Source organism: Dendrobates tinctorius, unplaced genomic scaffold (genome assembly GCF_039654945.1).
Source record: "Dendrobates tinctorius isolate UK_male_01 unplaced genomic scaffold, ASM3965494v1 ptg000069l, whole genome shotgun sequence".
Classification (NCBI taxonomy): domain Eukaryota; kingdom Metazoa; phylum Chordata; class Amphibia; order Anura; family Dendrobatidae; genus Dendrobates; species Dendrobates tinctorius.
This window is the reverse complement of record NW_027361737.1, coordinates 32,115,331-32,141,064: the sequence shown is the minus strand read 5'-3', so window position 1 is coordinate 32,141,064 and position 25,734 is coordinate 32,115,331. Positions and strand designations below refer to the sequence as shown.

General features: G+C 46.2%; 1 protein-coding gene across 1 annotated transcript in view; it reads left to right on the top strand.

Annotated features, from left to right (window-relative positions):
• The window catches only part of LOC141095335 (period circadian protein homolog 2-like), a 112,559-nt gene extending 100,558 nt beyond the window's left edge, over positions 1–12,001 (top strand). The window contains exon 23 of the mRNA XM_073581307.1: positions 11,387–12,001. Within this exon, the coding sequence (XP_073437408.1) occupies positions 11,387–11,485 (99 nt within the window). The 3' untranslated portion in view covers positions 11,486–12,001. The remainder of the gene's footprint in view (positions 1–11,386) is intronic.
• The last annotated feature ends 13,733 nt before the right edge of the window (positions 12,002–25,734 follow it).

Genomic DNA, 25,734 nt, shown 5'->3' with positions numbered 1-25,734 from the left:
CCCATAGTCCCGTGCCAATATACCCATTATGACATCATCATCACCATGGCAACCGTTATGACATAACTGTCACTATTGCAACTTATGACATCATCGTCACCATGACAACCATTGTGACAGCATCTTCGCCATTGCAACCTATTATGACATCAGCGTCACCATGGCAACCATTATGACATCATAATGAGGGGCGGGGCTTGATACACACACATTTTTTCCCCATTATGTAGATAGGGGCAAAATTGTTTGGTGAATTGGAACGCGCAGGGTTAAAATTTTGCCTCACAGCATGGCCTATGACGCTCTCGGGGTCCAGACGTGTGACTGTGCCAAATTTTGTGGCTGTAGCTGCGAAGGTGCGGATGCCAATCCCGGACACACATACACACACACACACACACACACACACACACACACACACACACATTGAGCTTTATATATTAGATAAGGCTGGAGAGGGGTGGATGGGATGTTCGTAGTTAACCCCTCTCGTAGCATATAGCTACTACGTTAGCCAGGGTATGAGCTGGCATTATTGGCCAAGCTCCATGGGAACCTGCTGTACACTATGAAAGATAAAATTTCTCGTTGCAGAATAAGTTGAGGATCCAAGAAAAGCACTTCTGAGCATCCGCGCTGCTTTAGTGATAAGAATTCTTCAGAAATCCATATAAATCTTTCAAGTTCTTGATTATATGTACTACAGAAACTACGCGTTTCGAGGTGACAAACCGCACCTCTTCTTCAGGTTCCAGTACAGAGTAACCTGAAGAAGAGGTGCGGTTTGTCACCTCAAAACGCGTAGTTTCTGTAGTACATATAATAAAGAACTTGAAAGATTTATATGGATTTCTGAAGAATTCTTATCACTAAAGCAGCGCGGATGCTCAGAAGTGCTTTTCTTGGATCCTCAACTTATGATACCTAGTGGACGCTGTCCACCTGCACGAGCTCTGCAGCAGCTATACGACTGCAACAAATGTTGAGAGTGGTTGTGTCTGAACACAACCCATAAAGGGTGAGTACTCCAGAGTACTTTTATATTTTAATTGATTTATACCAGGTGAAGCCCTATGTCTGCGCCCCTGCCCTTGTTTTCTCGTTGCAGGAGAATGATCACAGACAGAAAAGTCAACTGTGAACTTGCTTTTTCAGGCTGTCCAAATAACTAAATCAATTTAACAACTTGAGAATAACCTTTTAACACAAAAACCTGATTTAAAGGGAAATTGTCATCAGGTTTTTCCAGTATAAACTACGTCCACCACCTTTACCACTTCTTTTACAGTAGTCTACCAACCTCCATATAAGCCCATAATCCCCTCTTCATAGCCCCAAAAATACCCTTAATAATCCCCTCGTAGGGCATTGTTGGTCTAACTCAACATCTCTGCGCTGTCCGCATTTGCCATCTTCCTGCGTTGCTTCATGTGGATGACGTGTCCTACGCCATCCATGCAGCACGCCCAATGTCTCTCCAGCACAGGAGACTTTGCTCTTCCATGCTGCACAGGAAGAGGACAAAAATGCGCTGATGACACAAAAGTAAAGCAGGTGCTGGGAAGAGTGAAGTATGCCTGTGCAGAAACGACATTGGGGGCATTGAATCCACGTGAAGTGGGGCAGGGGGATGGCAACTGCAAGGAGAGAGAGGACACTGAGCAAGACCAGCGATGGCTATCTGACCTGACTGCACCTTAGGAGGGGATTAGAAATGGTATTTTTGGGCTATGCACTGAGGCTTGGTGGCTTACATGCAGGTTGCTAGACTGCTGTAATATAATAAAGTGGTGGCTGTAGTTTTTATTGGGAAAACCTAGTAACAGCTTCTCTTAAAATGGATCATTTTCTGTTAATACATTCCCTTTAAGAAAACCAAGTTAATTGAGATGAGGGAGAGGGACCTCTATTCAGTGCTTTCATTGTAACTGCTCCCCCATTATTGTATAGATCATCTTCTGTTATGGAGGGCCTGGCCTGTCCTCAATTACACACAGCCCATTGATTTGGATGAAAAGTGGTGATCAGAACTAGTACATTTTCTGATATTTACGACCTATGATAGCTATATGCTGCAAAGGTCCAAGATTGGACAACACCTTTCAGACGAAAGCTGTAATATTGCTTTGGACATCCAACATATCTCTTTGAACATGAGTACGATATTAGATTGCGTCAGGCCATGGACATTGTGGCAGTTATTAGAGGCTCTGCAAGCACTGAAGCCAGTTATAATAAACAAGCACAGAAATAACATAACAAAGCTCTCTAAGAACGCCTGGGTGTAACTCACCTGATCTTGAATTTTGTTAATATGAACTTTATCCAAATTGAGAAAATTAAAGCTATGTTCACTAGAGATGGGCGGACACCTGTATGTTCGGGTCGGGCGGGTTCAGCCGAAAATTTACGAAAAGTTTGGGTACCAGACCAGTACCCGGACCCCATTCACTTGCTTGGGGGGCCCGAACATCCAGTGTTTGCCATGCTGCCAGGCAAACACCGCTTCTGGTCAGCGGTGAAATCGTCCCCACCGGTCAGAGACCTGCAGTTCCCACACTGTATAAACTTTACCTCCGGTCATTGGTGTCAGCTGATGGGACTACTGATCCCAACATCTGACACCTGCTGCCGCTAATAACAGTGAAAGCAGCCGAATTTGAACAGTAACACAGACTTCCTGGAGAAGTCCATGTTCGGTGTCTGTGCCCGAACAGTAAGTGTACCGTACGGACGAAGAACTTTACTGTTCGTGTTCTCCTATCTCTACTGTTCCATACCTGAGAAATTTCTACAAGAAGTCGAATCATTACTGCAATGTATATTAGGGGATCATGAACATTTATGTATACCATCATCACAAATAATAACGGATTTATAAAGCATGACCAAACATTTGATTGATGTTTTTTACTCTGTGATTAATTCATAGAAATATTAAGATGTAAGGTTTGGACAGATGCCTGAATATAGCAGGACTATACACAATGTTCTGCTCGGTAATTCGCTAATCGGATTGTCCTCAGCAGATTCTATAATTGGCTGCGGGATAAGTCTGTTCTGGAAATAAGAGTCTGTCTGAGACGGCACAATTTTGGGACACGGTTTTCCTGAGCTGAGAACACTAGTGCCTACACTTAGATCTGTGTGTGGATTAAAGATCCTGAAATGTACGGACTGTACACATGGTTGTGACAGGTGGTGAGTGATCTGTAAGTAGTACACAAAGGGATTAGGCCATGCACATGCTTTACTTACTGAGTATATATTGGATTCAGGATAAACTCTGTGAACTTTGCTTAAGTAGTAATTCCATAATATTCTTACACCTGGAAGTGGTCCAGTAATGCTGCAAGATTCCGTAATTGTAAAATTCCAATCGCCTGCTATTGGCAAGTTATCACAGCACTCGTAATTCTATTAAAAACACTGTTAAAGGGGTCGTCCAGGGAAAACCAGTAACGCCTATGCAAAGAATAGGTAATAGCTTGTTGATCGGAGAGGGTCTGCCTAATGGGACCCTCACCAGTCAACAGAACTCTCATCTCTATTGTAATGGAGCATTATTGCGCATGCTTGACCACCAATCCATTAATTTCCTATGGGGCTGCAGGTCGATGTACTTGGCCTTTTGGCCTCACAGACAATCAATGGAGCCGCAGTCGGGCATGTGACCTGCTGTTCCATTTTGTAACTGGGATACAAGTACCTGTCCCTTCCGATAGGTGTGGATCCGAGCAGTCGAACCTCCAACGATCAGCAAGTTATCACCTATACTGTGGGTAGATCATTTGTTTTCACTAGACAGACTTTTTAAAACGGGTCTCTCTAGACAAATTATCTCTAAAGTGGTGGTATGGTGCTGTCAGTATGGACAGTGGATGCCTGTTCCCAAAACATTGTGGTTCTTCTGTTACTGAGCAGCCGGTCAAACGTTCTGGTGGGGAGGAGAATTTGGGTAAACCAGGTAGGTGCAGCCTTAGTACTGTAGTAGCTGCATGCTATATATTATTTTTACAAAACTAAATGGAAAAACAATGTTTTGGCGCTGCATACACAACACAACCCTCTAATAACGCTTGGTAGAAGGGTACTGTCACGCGGCGGCTGCCGCGCACTCCTCTCTTTGCCTCCTCCCGGCCGCAGCTTACCCATCCTCCGGTGTCCTGCTCCCCTCTGCGCCGGCGGCCGCGGTCTTCTCCGCAGTCCTCCCCGGCTCCTCTTCTCCGTCCGGCGGTCTCCTCCGTCCGGTCTTCCGGACCGCGCCGGGTGCACGCTCCCGCCCCTCCTGCTCGGCGGGCGCGTGCACATACTGTGCCTGGGCACGCGCGCGCCTCCTCCTCCTCCTGAGGACGCGCGCCTGCTTCTCCTCCACTTTAGGTCACGACCCGGAAGTCCTCCTACTAGCCCCTATATCTGGCCGCCTCTTCCTGCCAGCGGTGCCTGAGTATCACTGCTTTTCCCTAGTGATTCTGGCCGCCCTCTATGCACGCTATCGCGTCCTGTCCATCCGTTGCTCGTTCACCTCTCCATTTTCCTCTCTCCTAGGTCCTGTGTCTCCAAGCCGTGCCCGCCTGTCCTGTGTCTCCCAGCCGTGCCCGCCTGTCCTGTGTCTCCCAGCCGTGCCCGCCTGTCCTGTGTCTCCCAGCCGTGCCCGCCTGTCCTGTGTCTCCCAGCCGTGCCCGCCTGTCCTGTGTCTCCCGGCCGTGCCCGCCTGTCCTGTGTCTCCAGGCCGTGCCCACCTGTCTCGTGTCTCTAAGCCGTGCCCGTCTGTCCTGTGGTTCCCAGCCGGTACCGTCAGTCCTGTATCCCCAACTTGGCTCTAGCTGTCTGTCTGTCGTTACTTCCCAGGGTACCAGCTGCCGTGGTAATAGTTACCCGCGGGCTTGCCCCAAACGCTCCCTGTATAGGGGGTGGTCCACCTGGTCAGCTCGCCCCCGGGAGGTTCGTTGCCACGGTCTATCGGGTCCACCCCAGGTGTACCTCACAGAATACTCAGGCCATGGATCCCGCTGGTACCCCGACCCCGACCCAAAAGGAACTTTTGTTCCTTCGTGAGAATCAGGCGAGGATCATGTCGTTCCTCAAGTCAATGGAGTCCAGACTTTCATCTCTGCAAACCTCCGATCCGGGGATTGCCTCCCAAATCTCCGGCTTACAGCAGGAGCTTGCTCAGCAGCGCGACACCCAGGCCCATATTTTGAACTACATAGCCTCTGTAGATAACCGCCTTCTAGCTCTACAGACGGCGGCCGCTGTCCCTGCGCCTGCGGCAGCTTCTCAGTCCTTGCCCCGCTTGGCCAAACCCCCACGCTATAGTGGAGATCCCAAACTCTGTCGGGGGTTCATTAACCAGTGCCAGTTGCACTTCGAGCTGGCATCCCTGCAGTATCCCTCCGACCGGGCCAAGGTGGCCTTTATGATTTCCCACTTAGAGGGTGAGGCATTGGCTTGGGTGAATCCTTTGTGGGAGCGAGATGACCCGATAGTCTCCCAGCTCGCAACCTTCTTGGAGACATTTCGTAAGGTCTTTGATGAACCCGGCCGTCTGGTCTCCGCCACCGAGTCCTTATTTTGCCTTCGCCAGGGTGCTCTCTCTGTGGGACAGTACGCCATCCAGTTCCGTACGTTGTCTTCTGAACTAGGATGGAACAATGAGGCTCTGGTAGGGGCTTTTTGGCGTGGCTTGTCGCCCCGAATCAAAGATGAGTTGGCAGGCAGGGATACGCCTACGTCTTTGGAAGATCTCATCTCGCTGGCAACGCGAATTGACCTGCGTTTTCGGGAGCGTTCCCGCGAGGTCGCCAGGGAGAGAAGACCCACTCGGTTTTCTCCTCCGACACGCAGTCCTCCCCGCTCTCGGCCTTCCACCTCGGCGTCAGCCCCTGAACCTATGCAGGTTGACCGACTCAGGCCCGCAGAGCTACGCCGCCAGGAGAGACTCACTCATGGCCTTTGTCTCTATTGTGGCAGTGCTTCCCACCTTCTACGTTCCTGCCCTGTGAGGCCGGGAAACTCCTCCGCCTAGGACAGGTAAGAGAGGCCTCCCTAGGTGCCTTCGACACCTCTCTACCTTTGACCCTTCCTGTTTTGTTTATCCAGGGATCCAAACGTTTCTCGGAGTTAGCCTATATTGACTCAGGGGCTGCTGGTAATTTTATCCAACTCGAGGCGGTGAAGAGATTGGGGATACCTGTTAGGTCCTTGGAGGTTCCCCGGCAGTTAGCTTCAGTCGACGGCATTCCCTTGCGCGAGACCGTTACGCTGGTCACTGAAGAGCTGGAATTACAGATCGGGGTCCTGCACCGTGAGAGAATAGCCTTCTTCGTGCTGCCGTCTCTATCCCACACCTTGCTCCTGGGTCTTCCGTGGTTGAGGATGCATGAACCTGTCCTGGATTGGCGGACCGGAGACATTCTTCGCTGGGGCTGCGTTTGCCAGACTAGATGTCTTCGTCCAGTACAACCCCTCAAATGCTCGTCTCCTGTCTCGGGCCCTGCGGATTTGCCCTCGGCCTATTGGGCTTTTTCGGATGTCTTTGATAAGAAAGAGGCAGAGGCTCTTCCACCGCAACGGCAATATGATTGCCCCATCGAGCTTGTACCCGGCTCGACTCCGCCCCGGGGGCGAATCTATCCGTTGAGTCCACTCGAGTCCCAGGCCATGTCTGAATATGTACAAGAGAATTTGGCCAAAGGCTTCATCCGAAAGTCATCTTCTCCCGCTGGGGCAGGCTTCTTTTTTGTCAAGAAGAAGGACGGGTCTCTCCGCCCCTGTATTGACTATCGAGGTCTTAACCAGATTACCATCAAGAACAGATATCCTCTACCTCTCATCCCCGAGCTGTTCGACCGGCTACGAGGGGCGCGAATCTTTTCTAAATTGGATCTCCGTGGAGCCTATAATCTCGTCCGTATTCGCTCCGGAGATGAATGGAAGACCGCCTTCAACACCAGGGATGGACACTACGAGTACCTCGTCATGCCCTTCGGGTTGTGCAACGCCCCCGCAGTCTTTCAAGAATTTGTGAACGACATTTTCCGAGACCTTCTGTACTCCAGTGTGGTTGTGTACCTTGACGATATCCTGGTCTTCTCTCCCGATCTGTCCACCCACAGAAGAGATGTCCGCCGAGTACTGTTCCGATTGAGGGAGAATCGCCTGTACGCCAAATTGGAGAAGTGCGCCTTTGAACAGTCCTCCCTTCCATTTCTGGGCTATATCATCTCCGACTCCGGCCTGCGTATGGATCCGGTGAAGGTGTCTGCCGTGCTCAACTGGCCACGTCCCCAAGGGGTGAAAGCCGTTCAGCGATTTCTCGGCTTCGCAAATTATTATCGGCAGTTCATCCCTCATTTTTCCTCATTGGCCGGCTCTATCTCATCTTTGATTCGTAAAGGAGCCAACCCGCACGTCTGGACTCCTGAAGCAGAGGAGGCCTTCCTATCTCTGAAACGAGCATTTGCCACGGCTCCCGTACTCCATCGTCCTGAGGTCAACAAACCGTTCGTCCTCGAAGTGGATGCATCAGCAACTGGAGCTGGAGCGGTTTTGTCTCAAAAATCTTCCTCCGGTAGGCTCGTTACATGCGGCTTCTTTTCCAAGTCCTTCTCCACCCCAGAGCGGAATTATTCCATTGGGGACCGAGAACTGCTGGCCATCAAGTTAGCTCTAGAGGAGTGGAGATACTTATTGGAGGGCGCCGCACATCCCTTCACAATCTTCACAGACCATAAGAATCTAGCTTATCTTCGGTCTGCACAGAGACTCAACCCACGCCAGGCCAGGTGGTCTCTGTTCTTCGCTCGATTCGATTTTGACCTGCATTTTCGCCCAGGCAACAAGAACCTCAAAGCTGACGCCTTGTCCAGGTCCTTCCTTCCCGCAGATGTCGAAGAGGAACCCACGCATATTTTGGATCCATCCCGGCTCATCACGGTGGCACCACTTTCTCTTCTCTCACCTCCACCTGGCAAGACTTTTGTGCCGGAGAAGGACCGAGGACGAATCCTCCACTGGGGACATGCTTCCAAGCTGGCTGGCCATCTCGGGCTTAAGATGACACTTCTCCTGGTGTCCCGCTACTACTGGTGGCCGACTCTTCCCCAGGATGTCTGGGATTTCGTCGCCTCCTGTCTCTCCTGTGCCAAGATCAAGGTGCCTAGGCAGCTGCCTTCTGGTCTTCTACACCCGCTTCCAGTACCCTCGTCCCCTTGGCAACACATTGCCATGGACTTTATTACGGACCTGCCCCACTCTGCCAACTGTACTGTCGTCCTAGTGGTGGTTGATAGGTTTTCTAAGATGGCACACTTCGTTCCTCTTTCCGGCTTGCCATCGGCCCCAGCCTTGGCGAAGATTTTCGTTCAGCACATCTTCCGTCTTCATGGACTGCCCCAACATATTGTTTCTGACAGAGGAGTCCAATTCACCTCTCGCTTCTGGAGAGCCCTATGCAGATCAATGGATATCACTCTCGACTTCTCCTCATCTTACCACCCCCAGTCCAACGGTCAGGCTGAACGGACAAATCAGTGCTTGGTGAACTACCTCCGGCATTTTTCCAATGTCCACCAGAACGACTGGGCTGAACTTCTCCCGTGGGCTGAGTTCGCCTATAATAACCACGTCAGTGAGTCTTCGGGCAAGTCCACTTTCTTTGTCGTCTACGGGCAACATCCTGGTGTACCTCTTCCGGTTCCCCCTGCCTCGGGTGTACCGGCGGCTGACCTTCTGACCGGGGAATTCTCCAGGATCTGGCAGGAGACCAAGGCCGCTCTCGAGTTGGTACGTAACAGAGTTAAGAGACACGCCGACAAAAGACGCCTGGATGCTCCGCCATATCACCCTGGTGATAAAGTTTGGCTGGCCTCCAAGTTTATTCGCCTCAAGATCCCTTCCCATAAACTGGGTCCCCGTTATATTGGACCTTTTGAGGTCTTGTCCCGTATTAATGATGTCTCCTACAAACTACGGCTTCCTGCCTCTCTCCGTGTCCCTAATGCCTTTCATGTGTCCTTGCTAAAACCAGTCATCTTCAATCGTTTCCTTTCTAAGGCCCCTCACTCGTCTCCGCAGACGATGTATTTGAGGTTAAAGATATTTTGGCCATGAGGAAGCAAAAGGGGAGAACCTTTTTTTTGGTTGATTGGAAGGGCTTTGGTCCCGAGGAGAGGTCCTGGGAGCCCCAAGAGAACATCCAGGCCCCTCGAATCTTGGCTAAGTTTTTTTCCGGACTGCGGAGGGAGGCGCGTAAGGAGGGGGGGTACTGTCACGCGGCGGCTGCCGCGCACTCCTCTCTTTGCCTCCTCCCGGCCGCAGCTTACCCATCCTCCGGTGTCCTGCTCCCCTCTGCGCCGGCGGCCGCGGTCTTCTCTGCGGTCCTCCCCGGCTCCTCTTCTCCGTCCGGCGGTCTCCTCCGTCCGGTCTTCCGGACCACGCCGGGTGCACGCTCCCGCCCCTCCTGCTCGGCGGGCGCGCGCACATACTGTGCCTGGGCATGCGCGCGCCTCCTCCTCCTCCTCCTGAGGACGCGCGCCTGCTTCTCCTCCACTTTAGGTCACGACCCGGAAGTCCTCCTACTAGCCCCTATATCTGGCCGCCTCTTCCTGCCAGCGGTGCCTGAGTATCACTGCTTTTCCCTAGTGATTCTGGCCGCCCTCTATGCACGCTATCGCGTCCTGTCCATCCGTTGCTCGTTCACCTCTCCATTTTCCTCTCTCCTAGGTCCTGTGTCTCCAAGCCGTGCCTGCCTGTCCTGTGTCTCCTAGCCGTGCCCGCCTGTCCTGTGTCTCCTAGCCGTGCCCGCCTGTCCTGTGTCTCCCAGCCGTGCCCGCCTGTCCTGTGTCTCCCAGCCGTGCCCGCCTGTCCTGTGTCTCCCAGCCGTGCCCGCCTGTCCTGTGTCTCCCAGCCTTGCCCGCCTGTCCTGTGTCTCCAGGCCGTGCCCACCTGTCTCGTGTCTCTAAGCCGTGCCCGTCTGTCCTGTGGTTCCCAGCCGGTACCATCAGTCCTGTATCCCCAACTCGGCTCTAGCTGTCTGTCTGTCGTTACTTCCCAGGGTACCAGCTGCCGTGGTAATAGTTACCCGCGGGCTTGCCCCAAACGCTCCCTGTATAGGGGGTGGTCCACCTGGTCAGCTCGCCCCCGGGAGGTTCGTTGCCACGGTCTAGCGGGTCCACCCCAGGTGTACCTCACAGGTACACAAGGATGTGACATCTTGCAACTAATGTAAGTTAGTGAGACCGAGACCAGAGTTGTATTAGGTCTTTGCCTGGAGTTGATATATAGAGTTTAGTGAATTTGTTTGGAATCGGTTGCCGAATCTGAATTTGCCATATTCGTGCCATATTGGTACCCTATTCGTGCCGAATATATGTTTGTTGATCGGTTCCGAACATATTCTGTCATTTCTACTCTCACTGACTCTAATGACGTTCGGCTGTATTCGATGAATATTGCAAAAACAATATTTGATTCCGATCGTATTCGAAACCGAATCCGAACAAATTCGCACAACTCTATTGATGTGGCCATTGCAGCCCTAAAGATGTGCCTGACAAAGTCCAGTTTTTCTTTCCCCAAATATGTGGCCTACACCTACCTGTAGGACTAGGTGTACAAGGCAGGCAGCAGGAGTGATTTGCCAAAAAATCCCAGTGGATACTGTTTTGGTGAGAGCCAGGATTCATCACCCCAGGGTTATAGCTCTTGGCAGAACTGGGCACCCATAACTAATTGATGGGGTTAGAGGTGAAAAAACGCATCCCTACTCAAGTTTTCATTTAGGAACATCCTTGTATGAAGTAAGAAGTGGTTTTAGGTTGGTCTGTACTTGGGGCATGTTCACATTTTTGCTTTGAAATGTTGCATTAAGTATTCTGTATAAAACAAAGTACCAGCATAATTGGTGCGATTTCTGAAATCTCATGTACACACGGTCTTTTTTTTGCTCTTAATTTGTGCGTTTTTACCGAAACACAGCACTTCAATTTTTTTCAGCATCATTGCAGGGCTTTTTAACTCATTCATTTGAATGGATGAAAAACACTGTAAAGACATGAGTAAAATGTGCAGCTTTTTTTCTTTAGCCACTCTGAATTTTGGTGCAGAAAACACCGCAAATTCTCCATATGTGAACGTTCCCTTTATAGTTTCATGAACCATTTCCAATATTGTAAAACATTGATGCAAACCTTTACTATGGAGGAGTTGCCCATAGCTTCAAAATCAGATTACTTCTGTTTGCTTTTCCTTTGGTGCCATTTTGAGCCATTTCACCCATTTTCCTTATTTTTTTAGGTGTGTTTTGTGTGACCTCTACCTTCTTCTCGATTTTTTTCCTGGTCTCTGTTGTCCCAGTCATTCACTGTTTTACATTCTTTTCCAGGGCTGCGTTTTCTGTAAGGACAGAAGTTCAGCTTGTGAAGATTATCCAGACACTCTCCAGGAGCTGGAGCTCAATGGGATCATGGAGTCGTGTGATTGAAAAAAGGCAACAAAGTTTGGGGGTTCCCCTGACATTGCTCTCCTGATGCCCTAATGAAACCCTGGATACATAAAGCCACTACAGATCTGTCAGAAACACTCATGGGTGGTCATTGTATTTTCCGTCTCCTCTCGTCCGGACAGTGGACCTTGGTCGGGTTACACTTCCTCAGCTCGCAGGCCTCTATTACAATGTGACTTTCTTGGCTGGTGCCATCTTTATCTTCTCCAGCTGGTGCCCTGAATTACTAATGAACTGTACTATATTATTTATTTATATCTGGTCTATCAAGGGTTTTTCTAAAATACGGTACTTTTAACCGTCTGGTGATATTTACAAGACTAACACTGGATTATTCCCCTCCCTTATAGGGCTCCCTCACTTTAGGACTTTAGCACTGCATTTTACATGGAGGAATTTACGATTTCCTATTTTTATTTATTTTTTTCTTTACATTATACAGTGGGGAAAAATTATTTAATCAGCCACCAATTGTGCAAGTTTTCCCACTTAAATAAGATGAGAGGCCTGTAATTGACATCATAGGTAGACCACAACTATGAGAGGCAAAATGAGAAAACAAATCCAGAAAATCACTTTGACTGATTTGGCAAGATTTATTTAGCAAATTATAGAGGAAAATAAGTATATGGTCATTAACAAAAGTTCATCTCAATATTTTGTTCTATATCCTTTGCTGGCAATGACAGAGGTCAAACGTTTTCTGTAAGTCTTCACAAGGTTGGCACACACTGTTGGTGATATGTTAGCCCATTCCTCCTTGGAGATCTCCTCTAGAGCAGGGTTCCCCAACTCCAGTCCTCAAGGCCCACCAACAGATCATGCTTTCAGGATTTCCTTTGTATTGCACAGGTGATGCAATTATCACCTGAGCAATACTAAGGAAATCCTGAAAGCATGATCTGTTGGTGGGCCTTGAGGACTGGAGTTGGGGAACCCTGCTCTAGTGCAGTGATGTTTTGGGCCTGTCGCTGGCAACACTGCCTTCAAATCCCTCCAAAGGTTTTCTATGGGGTTGAGATCTGGAGACTGGCTTGGCCAATCCAGGACCTTCATATGCTTCTTAAGAAGCCACTCCTTTGTTGCCCTGGCGGTGTACTTGGCTCGTTATGCTGAAAGACCCATCCACGTTTGATCTTCATTTCCCTTTCTGATGGAAGGAGGTTTGCACTCAAAATCTCACGATACATGGCCCCATTCATTTTTTCATGTACACGGATCAGTTGTCCTTATCCCTTTGCAGAGAAACAGCCCCAAAGCATGATGTTGCCACCCCCATGCTTCACAGTAGGTATGGTGTTGTTTGGATGCAACTCAGCATTCTGTCTCCTCCAAACACGACGAGTTTTGTTTCTACCAAACAGTTCTACTTTGGTTTCCTCAGACCATATGACATTGTGCCAACACTCTTCTGGATAATCCAATGCTCTCTAGCAAACTTCAGACGGGCCTGGACATGTACCGGCTTAAACAGGGGGACACATCTGGCACTGCAGGATCTGAGTCCCTGGCGGCGTGGTGTGTTACTGATGGTAGCCTTTGTTGCGGTGGTCCCAGCTCTATGCAGGTCATTCACTAGGTCCCCCATGTGGTTCTGGGATTTTTGCTCACCATTCTTGTGATCATTTTGACCCCACGGGGTGAGATCTTGCATAGAGCACCAGATCGAGGGAGATTATGAGTGGTCTTGTATGTCTTCCATTTTCTTATTATTGCTCCCACAGTTGATTTCATCATGCCAAGCTGCTTGCCTATTGCAGATTCAGTCTTCCCAGCCTGGTGCAGGGCTACAATTTTGTTTCTGGTGTCCTTTGACAGCTCTTTGGAGTTTGGAGTGTGACTGTTTAATGTTGTGGACATGTGTTTTTTATACTGATAACAAGATCAAACAGGTGCCATTACTACAGGTAATGAGTGGAGGACAGAAGAGCCTCTTAAAGAAGAAGTTACAGGTCTGTGAGAGCCAGAAATCTCTCATGCTTTAGGTAACCAAATACTTATTTTCCACCATAATTTTCAAAATAAATCGTGCCAAATTAGACAAGGTGATTTTCTGGATTTGTTTTCTCATTTTGACTCTCATAGTTGTGGTCTACCTGTGATGTCAATTACAGGACTTTCTCATCTTTTTAAGTGGGAGAACTTGCACAATTGTTGGCTGACTAAATACTTTTTTCCCCACTGTACAAAACCAATTTTTGATAATTATGAAACTTGTATTTTTCTTTTATAATGCTCTCGTGGAGCGCTGGATATTAAGGGTGTCAGCAGATAGAGAATAGCAGTTTTAGTTATGTCACAAAGAGTCTTAACTCAATGTAATCTACTCAAAATGTGCTGATACTTTTTGCTGCCTCAGTTATTTTTGGCTTTGGAGGCCGTGACCCGTTATTGCTTTGTCTCTTTTATACCAAAAATGTTTGCCGAAGCCAACATCATCATGGCATTGTCCAGTCCCGTGGAGTCTACTGGTCCTAATATAGAGATGAGCGAATTTGTTCGGATTTTGTCCCCGAATCTGATTTTGACATATTCGGGCCATATTTGAACAATATTCGTGCGGAATGTATGTCTTATGTTCGGTTTCGAACATATTTGGTAATTTCTACTCCCATTGACTGTAATGACTTTCGGCTGTGTTTAATGAATATTGTAAAAACAATATTCGATTCCGATTGTATTCGGAACCAAATCTGAACCAATTCGCTCAAGTCTAGAAACTTATGCATTTGTCATAACCTTCTTGGTAACTTGATGACCAGCAATCCATTAGTAATGAGGAATAGTTGTGATGGGACTGGGTTGGGGATTTTCATTCCACCTCTGTTCCTCAGTAACCCAAAGATTAGTGCACAAGGTGGTGTAGGGAAATCCAGACCACCCTGCCAGTCCATCCATCTGTGCTACCGTATGTATGTTATGTTTCATGTAGAAAAATGAATATACAGCACTGTGGCGTATCATCAGTGAGGCGGTATCAATCTATGTTGGGTTCATGAGGAGTATGGACCTTACATATAGTAAAGTCATCAGCCGTATATCTGCACTGTGGACCTGACTGCGTTTACGTTACTGCGACTGTTACCTTCAAAGAAGTTGTGACCAAATCCTTCTTTTGTGATTTTCGTTATGTGCCCCTGGTCTATTCATGTCTCGTCTGTCCTATCTTTGGTAGACCAAATGGCAGTAAAAAACATTTTATTTTGTAGTTTGTGGTGATTTATTTGATATTTGTATGTTTTTATTTATTATGACACTTCTGAATGGTGCTGAAAGTGTTTTCTTCTGTAACAGTGTTCAGGTACTCCCAGAATAATAAGCGGATCACAGGTTGTCCTGGGACGCCCAGTGACTGGATATAATCAGCGGGGAACCTAGCAGCAAATGATTTATTTCCCTGCAACTCCACCACTGAGAAAATTAAGCATTACACGTTTTATATTAAAATCCATTGGCCATGTATGTGTAATCCATGGGACACACAGAATTCAACTAGGGAGGTAGAAGCTTGACCGTGGGACCCATTGTGCGGTAACGCACTACATAAGAGCGCACATCTGGGAAAGGTCAGAGAGGCCCAGCGCCTGCGCACTGCAGTACTTTACTCTGCCTTCATATTTTGCTCGTGCCACTGTGAAGAGTATGTATGGCCTAAACGTGCTACCATACCCTGCAGCGTCTCCAGACTGGTCTCCTCCCAAACATATCTGGGACATTATTAGTCAGCAATTGCAAAGGAGGGAGCTGCCAGCAGCGGATCTTGATGAGTTGCCCAAGTGTATTCAGTGTGGCAGAACAGTCCTCAGACAACCATTTTATAACCTCACAGATAGCAGCTGGCGCAGACAGTGTGGGGGATTTCAGCACGTGGCTCTTAAACTCGATACTTAGTGAATCGAGATGCTTTGAACATTTTGTTTCCATTTATTTCATGTTTCGAATATCCATAAGATGTCTTTCTATCCTGTGATTTCCATAATTCTACAACTTTTTCATCTTGGTGTTGCAGCTTTAATGTACAGGAATATATTTACATGTGATTTCTTTACATGGTGTTTACTTAAAGGGGTTGTCTGGTATGTGCACTGCAGATATTTGCCAGTTTCTGACCTGGGAATAGAGGGGTATGTATGATTTACACACACCCTCAGCCAGTGGGCCTCCTCACTCTCTATACACTTGTATGTAGCGAGGTCACGGCCGTTCGTGCCACCGATCGGGGCCTCGCCTCTATTCAAGTGTATGGATTAAGGCCACGTTCACTGCTCGGGAGTATGTAAAATTCGTACATACGCTTTGCATCCGGGTCTGAAACTAGTGAATCTCTGCAGCGCACAGTGCGTGTGCTGGGGGGGATTCATAAGTCTGCAGTCACACAGAGTGACTACAGACTTATTGGTTTTGACTGGACAACCCCTATAACACTCATAGGACACCAGAGAGCAGACCAAAAGAAGCCTGTGACCCTTACTGAGATAGCGCCAGAGTCATATGAAGTGTGTCAAAGTGGAGGAGTCTCATATGTGCTACTGGATCGCAGGTGGTAAGTGAATATAGGGGGGAGGTTTTTTGGGGTATATTTTTCCAGTAGAAGAAACAATTGTTTGTATTTGATCACAGTTGTATCTCTTACCTTCTGGTATATTTCCGCTGTGCACGTAAACACTGCACGCAGAGACCTCTGTGGTTTTGTGAATACAAAACATTGCGAATTACACAGCACGGAATTAGCAGACCTACCAGAAAAGACCTACAGTGTGGTTTGTGGTCAATGGATCTGAGGAATATTCAATTCAGGAAACATGTGCTGATGATGGTTTTGTTGCTGTATCCGTCTACTGAAGATGGTTCTGGGTGCTGTATCCATGTACTGACAATAGTTGTTACTGTGATTATGTACTGGTGGAAAGATTGGAGTGTAGAATGAAAGCAATGGTGCGTGGCACCAAGTTTGAATATATTTTAATAAATTACTGTTTTATTCAATAACATTTAATTAGAATCTACATTGAATGGAGTCTGTCAGAAAGGTTTTGCTACCCAGTCTGAGAGCAGCATGATACAGTTGTGGCCAAAAGTATTGACACCCCTGCAATTTTGTCAGATAATACTCAGTTTCTTCCTGAAAATTATTGCAAACACAAATTCTTTGTTATTATTATCTTCATTTAATTTGTCTTAAATGAAAAAACACAAAAAGAATTGTCCTAAAGCCTAATTGGATATAATTCCACACCAAACATAAAAAAGAGGGTGGACAAAAGTATTGTCACTGTTTGAAAAATCATGTGATGCTTCTCTAATTTGTGTAATTAACAGCACCTGTAACTTACCTGTGGCGCCTAACAAGTGTTGGCAATAACTAAATCACACTTGCAGCCAGTTGACATGGATTAAAGTTGACTCAACCTCTGTCCTGTGTCCTTGTGTGTACCACATTGAGCATGGAGAAAAGAAAAGACCAAAGAACTGTCTGAGGACTTGAGAAACCAAATTGTGAGGAAGCATGAGCAATCTCAAACCTACAAGTCCATCTCCAAAGACCTGAATGTTCCTGTGTCTACCGTGCGCAATGTCATCAAGAAGTTTAAAGCCCATGGCACTGTGGCTAACCTCCCTAGATGTGGATGGAAAAGAAAAATTGACAAGAGATTTCAACGCAAGATTGTGCGGATGTTGGATAAAGAACCTCGACTAACATCCATACAAGTTAAAGCTGCCCTGCAGTCCGAGGGTACAACAGTGTCAACCCGTACTATCCGTCGGCGTCTGAATGAAGAGGGACTGTATGGTAGGAGACCCAGGAAGACCCCACTTCTTACCCCGAGACATAAAAAAGCCAGGCTGGAGTTTGCCAAAACTTACCTGAAAAAGCCTAAAATGTTTTGGAAGAATGTTCTCTCGTCAGATGAGACAAAAGTAGAGCTTTTTGGGCAAAGGCATCAACATAGAATTTACAGGAGAAAAAAAAAGGCATTCAAAGAAAAAAACACGGTCTCTACAGTCAAACATGGCGGAAGTTCCCTGATGTTTTGGGGTTGCTTTGCTGCCTCTGGCACTGGACTGCTTGACCGTGTGCATGGCATTATGAAGTCTGAAAACTACCAACAAATTTTGCAGCATAATGTAGGGCCCAGTGTGAGAAAGCTGGGTCTCCCTCAGAGGTCATGGGTCTTCCAGCAGGACAATGACCCAAAACACACTTCAAAAAGCACTAGAAAATGGTTTGAGAGAAAGCACTGGAGACTTCTAAGGTGGCCAGCAATGAGTCCAGACCTGAATCCCATAGAACACCTGTGGAGAGATCTAAAAATGGCAGCTTGGAGAAGGCACCCTTCTAATATCAGGGACCTGGAGCAGTTTGCCAAAGAAGAATGGTCTAAAATTCCAGCAGAGCATTGTAAGAAACTCATTGATGGTTACCGGAAGCGGTTGGTCGCAGTTATTTTGGCTAAAGGTTGTCAAACCAAGTATTAGGCTGAGGGTGCCAATACTTTTGTCTGGCCCATTTTTGGAGTTTTGTGTGAAATGATCAATGTTTTTTGCTTTTTGCTTCATTCTCTTTTGTGTTTTCATTTAAGACAAATTAAATGAAGATAATACCAAAGAATTTGTGTTTGCAATCATTTTCAGGAAGAAACTGAGTATTATCTGACAAAATTGTAGGGGGTGTCAATACTTTTGGCCACAACTGTATAAGGGAGGGGCCATGATTCCAGCAAGGTATCACTAGGAGCAGCAGTTTTTATTAAAAACTGTTTTCTCTGCTTCAGGCCTTCAGACTGTACAGGAAAAAACCGTATTGGTGATGTCTGTCAGTGTACCATCCATATTTACGTATGTGACATCCGTGTATCCATGTTTCACATCCGTGTGCAGTCTGTGTGATGCGTATGGGCACCTGGGAAAGGCAGTACAGTTTGTGCTAATTACAGGCACTCGCTGCTGAAGGCAGCTCTCATCATTGTTGCTTGGTCTCCCTGAGATCAGCACGACCAGGTGACAATGATGGGAGTTGTTTTCAGCATCAGCTGTGTCCCTCCTGTGTAAAATAAAAAATGAAACAAAAAAAAATGGTGTTGCTCACGTGTAATTTTCATAACCAGCAGAGGGAAACTGCTGGGGGCTGATGTTGATAATCTGGGAAAAGGGACAATATCCCAAAAGGTTCCCAAGCTATTAATAATAGCTCACAGCGATTTGCTTATCCTTTCCTGGTGAATTTATGGGGGACCCCAGAAAAAAAAATAACATAGGCTCCCCCCTATGAATTCAAACCAGCAAAGGCTAAACGGACAGCTGTGGATTGATATTCATAGCCTAGGAAGAGGCAAAGATATTGCCACCACTCCCAGGCTACCAACATCAACCCTAGCCTCAATCTTCTCTCTTGCCCTGATGCTGTGGCAAGTGGGGTAATAGGGTTGGGGTTGATGTCTCCTTTGTGTTGTCAGGTGACATCAAGCCCAGGGGTTAGTAATGGAGAGGCATCTATAAGAGGCACCCATTACTAACCCCATAGTAAGTATTGAAATAAACATATAGCAAGAGTAAAATCTTTTAAATAAACTCAACACCTCGATTTACACATTTAAAAATAAAAACTCGGTTATACTCACCTTTTACACCTAATCCATTGACGCCCATGTCCCTTGTAAAAAAACAAAAAAATAATAAACAACTCACCTGGCCGAAGTGAATATAATCCATACTGTAACAAGTATTCCATCTCATTGAAAATTCTCATGGTGCTAGGGGTGCTTTTTATTTTAAAATAAATGTGTAAAAGAGGGTGTTGAGTTTTATTTCAAATAAGGGATTTTTTTCTTGCTGTGTGTTTATTTCAATACTTACCATGTGGTTAGTAATGGGGGCGTCTTATAAACTCCTACATTACTAACCTCTGTGCTTGATGTCTCCTGACTATATAAATGTGACATCAACCCTAACCGTTAACCCACTTGCCACTGCCACAGGGCAAGTAGGAAGAGCGAGGCTAAACGCCTGATTTGGTGCAGCTTTTGGATGCGCTATTTCTGGGGCGGCTGAGGGTTGATATTTGTATCCCAGGAGGGGTAGCAATATCTCTTACCCGGCTATTAATATCAACCCACAGCTGTCAGTTTAGCCTTTGCTGGTTAGAATTTATAAGGGGACCCTACGTCATTTTTTTTTTTTGGGGGGGGTCCCCCGTGAATTCACCAGGAAAGGCTAACCAAACAGCTGTGAACTGTTATTGATATCCTGGGAACCTTTGTGGGATATTGTCCCCTTTCCCAGATTATTAACATCAGCCCGAGCTGTGGGCTTTTCCTCTGCTGGTTATGAAAATTGCGCTGGAACCTATGCCATTTTTTTTAATTAAATTTATTTTACACAGAGGGTGCTGAATACAATTCCCTTTATTATCTCTTGGTCACGCTGATCTCAGGGAGACCAAGCAACAATGATGAAAGCTGCCTTCAGCAGCCGAGGCCTGGGAACAACGCAAACTGTACCGCTTTTTCCCAGGTACCGGTACGTGTCAAGCCGATGACACGTGGATATCATCCATGTGTCATAAATGTGCACGTGTAGCATGCATTTTGTCCGTGCTGCTGATAAAAATCAACTGTCTACGGGTTTTTCACATGTACCGAACATGTGCACACCACCATTGAAAACAATGGGTGTGTGTCCGTATTTGCAGCCCTTAAAAAACGTGTGAAGGGGGCCTACGATCTACCAATTCTCTGAATACTGAGCTCTTTATAATGCCAAGGGGTTCAAATGCAAACGGGACCTTTTGGGCCCCTTAGGTTTCAGGACCAGTTGCAATTGCTGCACCTATTCTAGTTACACCCCTTTAACAGTAGGTAATAGCAGGGGTGCATCAGGGATCTAAATGAATTTGTCTAAGTGCCCAGTAGTTGATAAAAAAAAAAAAAATCCTTGTGTTTAATCCGACATTCCAATGGTGCCCACCAGTCTTGGTTTACTTCCTTGTAGTGAAGTATTGCACAGGTACGTGCCTGCTGCAGCCAATCAGCGGCTCCAGGAGTGATGCTTGCATATACCACATGAGACAGCTGGGGTTAATAAGTAGACTTTTACTACTAGTAGTTGAAAATTCCCAAAGTCATAGCTAGAATTCATAGGACCCCATATCAAGATGAGATATGCTCTCACCACCAAGTGGAAGATAGCTGCATCATTGGCATAAGTAGCAATAATTAAAGGTATGTATTGTAGGGCCATATGTATATCCGAGAATACACACGGTAGGTGCATGAGCCAATTTTTCCCTTTGTTCTGTAAAATTAAAAAGATATAGGCCCCTTCAAAATTGGGGTCCCATAGCTGCTGCTACAGTTATAGTTATACCCATGAAGAAGACGCATACAGCACAAATGCTTAGAGCCATGTGCTGGCATTGCTTGCCCACTAGAGGGCAGACTGTGTATAGAGTTGAAGGTATACGTTGGTATTGTTAAAATGTCAGATAATAATTCTTGGGTACAAGTGTGTTTGAAAATAATTAGTACCGACCGCTATTCCAGCCCACATAGGATGTCACCATCAATCCATAGAAGAGATGAGAGGACTAGAGATACGAGCTGCTCTTCATATGAGATGAACCATTGCATCCCAAGGAATTACAGGGACTGTCGGTGCAGAATCACTGTTGAAACTAATTAAAGGTGCTCAATGTGTACTTGGCATGAACAAACTTTTAACCCCTTCCCAATGTATTACGTTTACTTACGTCATAGACCGGGTCACTGCCTTTGATGCGGCTCTCAAGCCAAGCCCACATCTCTCCCAGCAGATAATTGTTGTGATATTCAGCTATCATCTGCCTCTTAACAGCCACGGGTGGAGTGGAGGAACTCCACCTGCAGCTGCTAACCTGTTAAATGCAGCTGTCAATCTGTGACCGTCCTTTAATGTGTGCCGGCAGAGAGGTGCGTCATTCTATGTGCCCATCTGCACACCCGTGACGTGATTATGGGCTGCCATGATGGCCAGGGGTCTGCTGAATACCCCAGTGTCTGTCATTACAGTACTGTAAAAGCCAGCCATTTCGGTATACTCAACAGTACTGGAATATAAATTGATCGTAAATGGCGTAATGAGAAAAAAAAAGCCCATCACACAGCCCCCTTGACCAGAAATTGGAAACGTTACTTGTTGTGAACTCATTTTCTGGTTTACCTCTGGCTTCTGGTGAGGGTGGTGGAGCTGGCTGTGTTGACAGAGGAGTTGTGAGTTCTCCATCCGGGCTCCCTCTAGTGGTAACAGTAGGTAATGAAGCTGATCTAAACGGCAGAGACCTGCCACCTCAGGAGGAGGACTGTGAGTGGACATCAGGAGTCTCTGACTGGATTTAAGACAGCCAACTCCCTAATTTTGTGCTAGTGATTTTTTTTCCTGCCCTGAGGTTCTGGTTTCCAGCTCTGTTCCTGCCTTCTCAAGCTAAGTGTGCTCTGCTATTTTTTCACATGAGATTTGGTCTGGTTTACTCAGTTTTTGTGGTCAGCCAGCCCCTGCTGGGGCTGTGCTGAATTTGCATTCTTATGTCTCTGTTTATGCCAGTTTGCTTTTTGTCCCTGATCAGATTGGTCTCTTTTTGCTCTGTCTTCAGAATATACCAGAGTGCTGATATATGGGATGATATAGGGATTTGAAGTCTAGCGACTTCAGAGTTTTTGTTAGCGTGATTGCAGACAGCATCTTTCCTTTCATGTCCTTTCTAGTTAGTGTGGGCCCCATCATTTGCTCACCCTATTTTTCTATCTGTGTTTGTGTTTTCATCTTGTCTCACCGACAATACATGTTTAGGGGCTGTGTATTGCTTTGGGGTCTGCTCTGGGGCAGTTTAGATTTCCCCTTTTCTTCCTTTAATCTTATTTGGCTTCCGGCTGTGACGAGGCATCAAGGATCATCGTAGGTACGCTCCAAGGCTACTGCTAGTTGTGTGGATAGGATCAGGGGTCTGCAATCCGCTTAGTTACCAACATCTCTGGATTTCTGTGGCTTAGCTTGTTTTTGTTTTTCCTCCTCGGTGACTCAATCATAACAGTTACTGGTCTTTTAAAATGGTGACACAAATGAAATTTTTTTTTTTTTTTTTACAAATTTCCCAAAATTGTTTTACTACTTTTATAAAAAAAAATATATATATACGTTTGGTATCTGTGTGCTCGTACTGACCTGGAGAGTCACATTGCCAGGTCAGTTTTCCGTAGAGTGAACACAGATAATAGAAAAAAATAGAATTGTGGGTTTTTTTGCCATTTTGCTCCACATGGATTTTTTTTTCCTACTTTCTAGCACATCAAAATGAATGGTTTTCAATTCAAAAGTACAGCTCATCCCACAGTAAACAAGCCCTCGTATGGCTGTGTGGATGGAGAAAATAAAAACATTTTAGCTCTTGAATGAAAAAATTAAGGTGCATAAATGGAAAACACCCAATTGTGAAGGGGTTAAAAGGGACCATGTCGGCACAGGATGACTGTTCAAACTTAGTCCTGCCACTGGGTGCTTCATGGTAGGGCCAATCATTATATACACCTTCCCACCTGCTTGGTTTCTCTTAAGCTCTATCCCACGCCCCCTTTTATTTGATTGACAGCTCTGGCTTCATACAGCCAGAGGGGGAGGAGATAGATGGAAACCAAGCACGTGAGAAGGTGTCTATAAATGATTGGCCCCGCCGTGGCCCCTCCTTCTGTACTCTGGGGTGTAATTCATCTGGACCTGGAGACTTGAATTCATTTAGGTTAGCTAAGTGTTTCCTCACTATCTTTCTGTTTATATATATCCTGGATTCTTCTATTCCCTTAATAGCACAGTGAAGAACAGTTGATGTTACATTTCCTTTCTGAGAGAAAACAGATGCAAAATAGGAATTTAAAAGTTCGGCCTTCTCAACATCCTGTCTTACCATTTCATCATTTTCATCTTGTAAAAATCCTATAGTATCTTTGACTTTTCTTTTACTATTGACATATCCCCAAAATCCTTTATTATTGCTTTTGACGTCTTGCAAGCCTTAATTCATTGTCAGCTTTAGATAATCTGATTTGTGCCCTGCAGGTTCTGCAGACAGCATTATATTCTTCTTTACATATGCCTCCCTCTTTCCATTTTGTAAACATTTCTTTCTTCCTTTTTAGCATATGCTTAAGCTCTGTGTTCATCCATCCTGGTTTCCTTAAATGCTTCCTATTCTTCCCTCTTTTTGGAATTGTTAACAATTGTGCTTTGAGAATTTCATTTTTCAAGATTTCCCATCCTTCCTGTACATTTTTGTCTTTAAGGATATCCAGCCATTGGATCCCTCCAATTCTCTTTCTGAATCCCTTAACATCTGCCTTTCTGAAATCTAAACTTGACATCTGAGTCTTCACAGGTCTTCCTCCTCTAGTTATCCAAAATTCTAAAATAGCATGGTCGCTACCTCCTAGGGTCCCAGCCGCTTTTACCTCCTCAACCATTTCCTCCCAGTTTATAAGGATTAGATCCAAGGTAGCACAAGAAAGGTGAATGCTACAAGAAAATCAGCAAAGCTTTAGAATACTGTAGTAAAAGTGATACCAAACTGTAACAGAGATGAAACTGCAACCATCTCACAGACACATCCAGGCCTACCACGGAAGTGAACACCTAAACAGGAGCGTATTCTGATATGAAGGAATGAAGAAAATCAACATACCAGTTCACCGCAGTTAGTTAAAGAAGTAGAAAGCCTAACAGTGCTGAATGTTTTCCATGACACACAGCCATGCACAAAAAAAGCCCACCTACAAATTGCTGGGACCCATTTAAAACTACAAAGACCACTGAAACTCTATACTCTTGATTGATGAGACCAAGAAAATTGTTTTTTTTTTGTAACTGATTACATAAACTGTATGGCACCGCAAAGGTGAGGCGTATAAAAAAAAAATGGCTTGAGCCTACAGTGATGTATGGTGGTGGCAGTGTGCTTATGTGGGGCTGCCTGACTCTTCCTGGTGCCGGGAGCTTCATTTCATTGATGGTATCAGGAAATCACAGATGTACTCCTCTATATTTAAAGAGAAGATGTTCCAATCACTCAGTGCCCTTGGTAGACGTACACTTTTTCAACATCACAATTGTCAGGAACACCGCACTGCACTTGCTCACTGAGCGTGTCCTGAGTACAAAAACAGTGCTCAAAGATATCTGTGGCACGGGACAGCAGCGGTGACGATGCGTGCTTCAGACTATCAGGACCTGACGCACGTGACTGCTGGGGGCGTGGCCTAAGCTCCACAGAGCTAGGAGCTGCAGGGAAACTCCTAGAAAGGTAACTACGGGACAAGTTACCAAGGGGCATAGACAGGGACGTAAACCAGATCAAGCCGGGTCAAAGCACGAGATAGGACAGTACCAAAGGGTTAGACAGAGCGAATAGTCAGGACGTAGCAGTAGATCAGAAAACCAGAACGGGCAATGGACGGTACAATAGGGACAAACGGTAGCGGAGTAACAATAGCCAAGCCAGGAGGTCAGAACCGGAGAAGACAATAGTACCAAAACGAGAGACAGAGAACAGAGTGAGGGAACGGACCGGGTCATACACGGGAATCAAACAAGCAATGCAGAATACACGCACACCAGGGGTCAGTCACACAGCCAGAATAACAGTATAGCTGACAGGGAATCCTAGTCTGGAGTGAGTATAAATACCCCTCCCAGATCCAAAGAGGCCGGCAAAAGTTAACCCTGTGAGAACAGGACATTAACCATGTCCTAACCATGACAACAATGATCCATGACACACATCTACGAAAACTGTTGCATTCATGAACGTGACTCAATGGCCAAGTATGTGTCCTGATCTGAATCCAATCGAACACCTATGGGGAATTATGAAGGGACAAGTTGTCATCACTCTTCATCCAGGATCAGGCTCTAAAAGAAGTAATTCCTGAAGAATGAAAAAAGACAGATGTTGCAATATCTGACCAGCTTGCTTGTTCATTCCAAGCCGCTGTTGCATTTCCGAAAAAGAACAAGGATAATATGTTTCAGTAGCTAAGTGTCTCCTGATCTGAACCCAATCAAATACCTATGGGGAATTCTGAAGAGACAAGTGTCATCATTCTCCATCCAGGCTGTGAAAGAGGTTGTTGTTGAAGAATGGAAATAACATGTCTAGCAGCTCACAAGGCTGTATTTATCCATCATTTACGTCACTGTCCCAAACTCCAGTC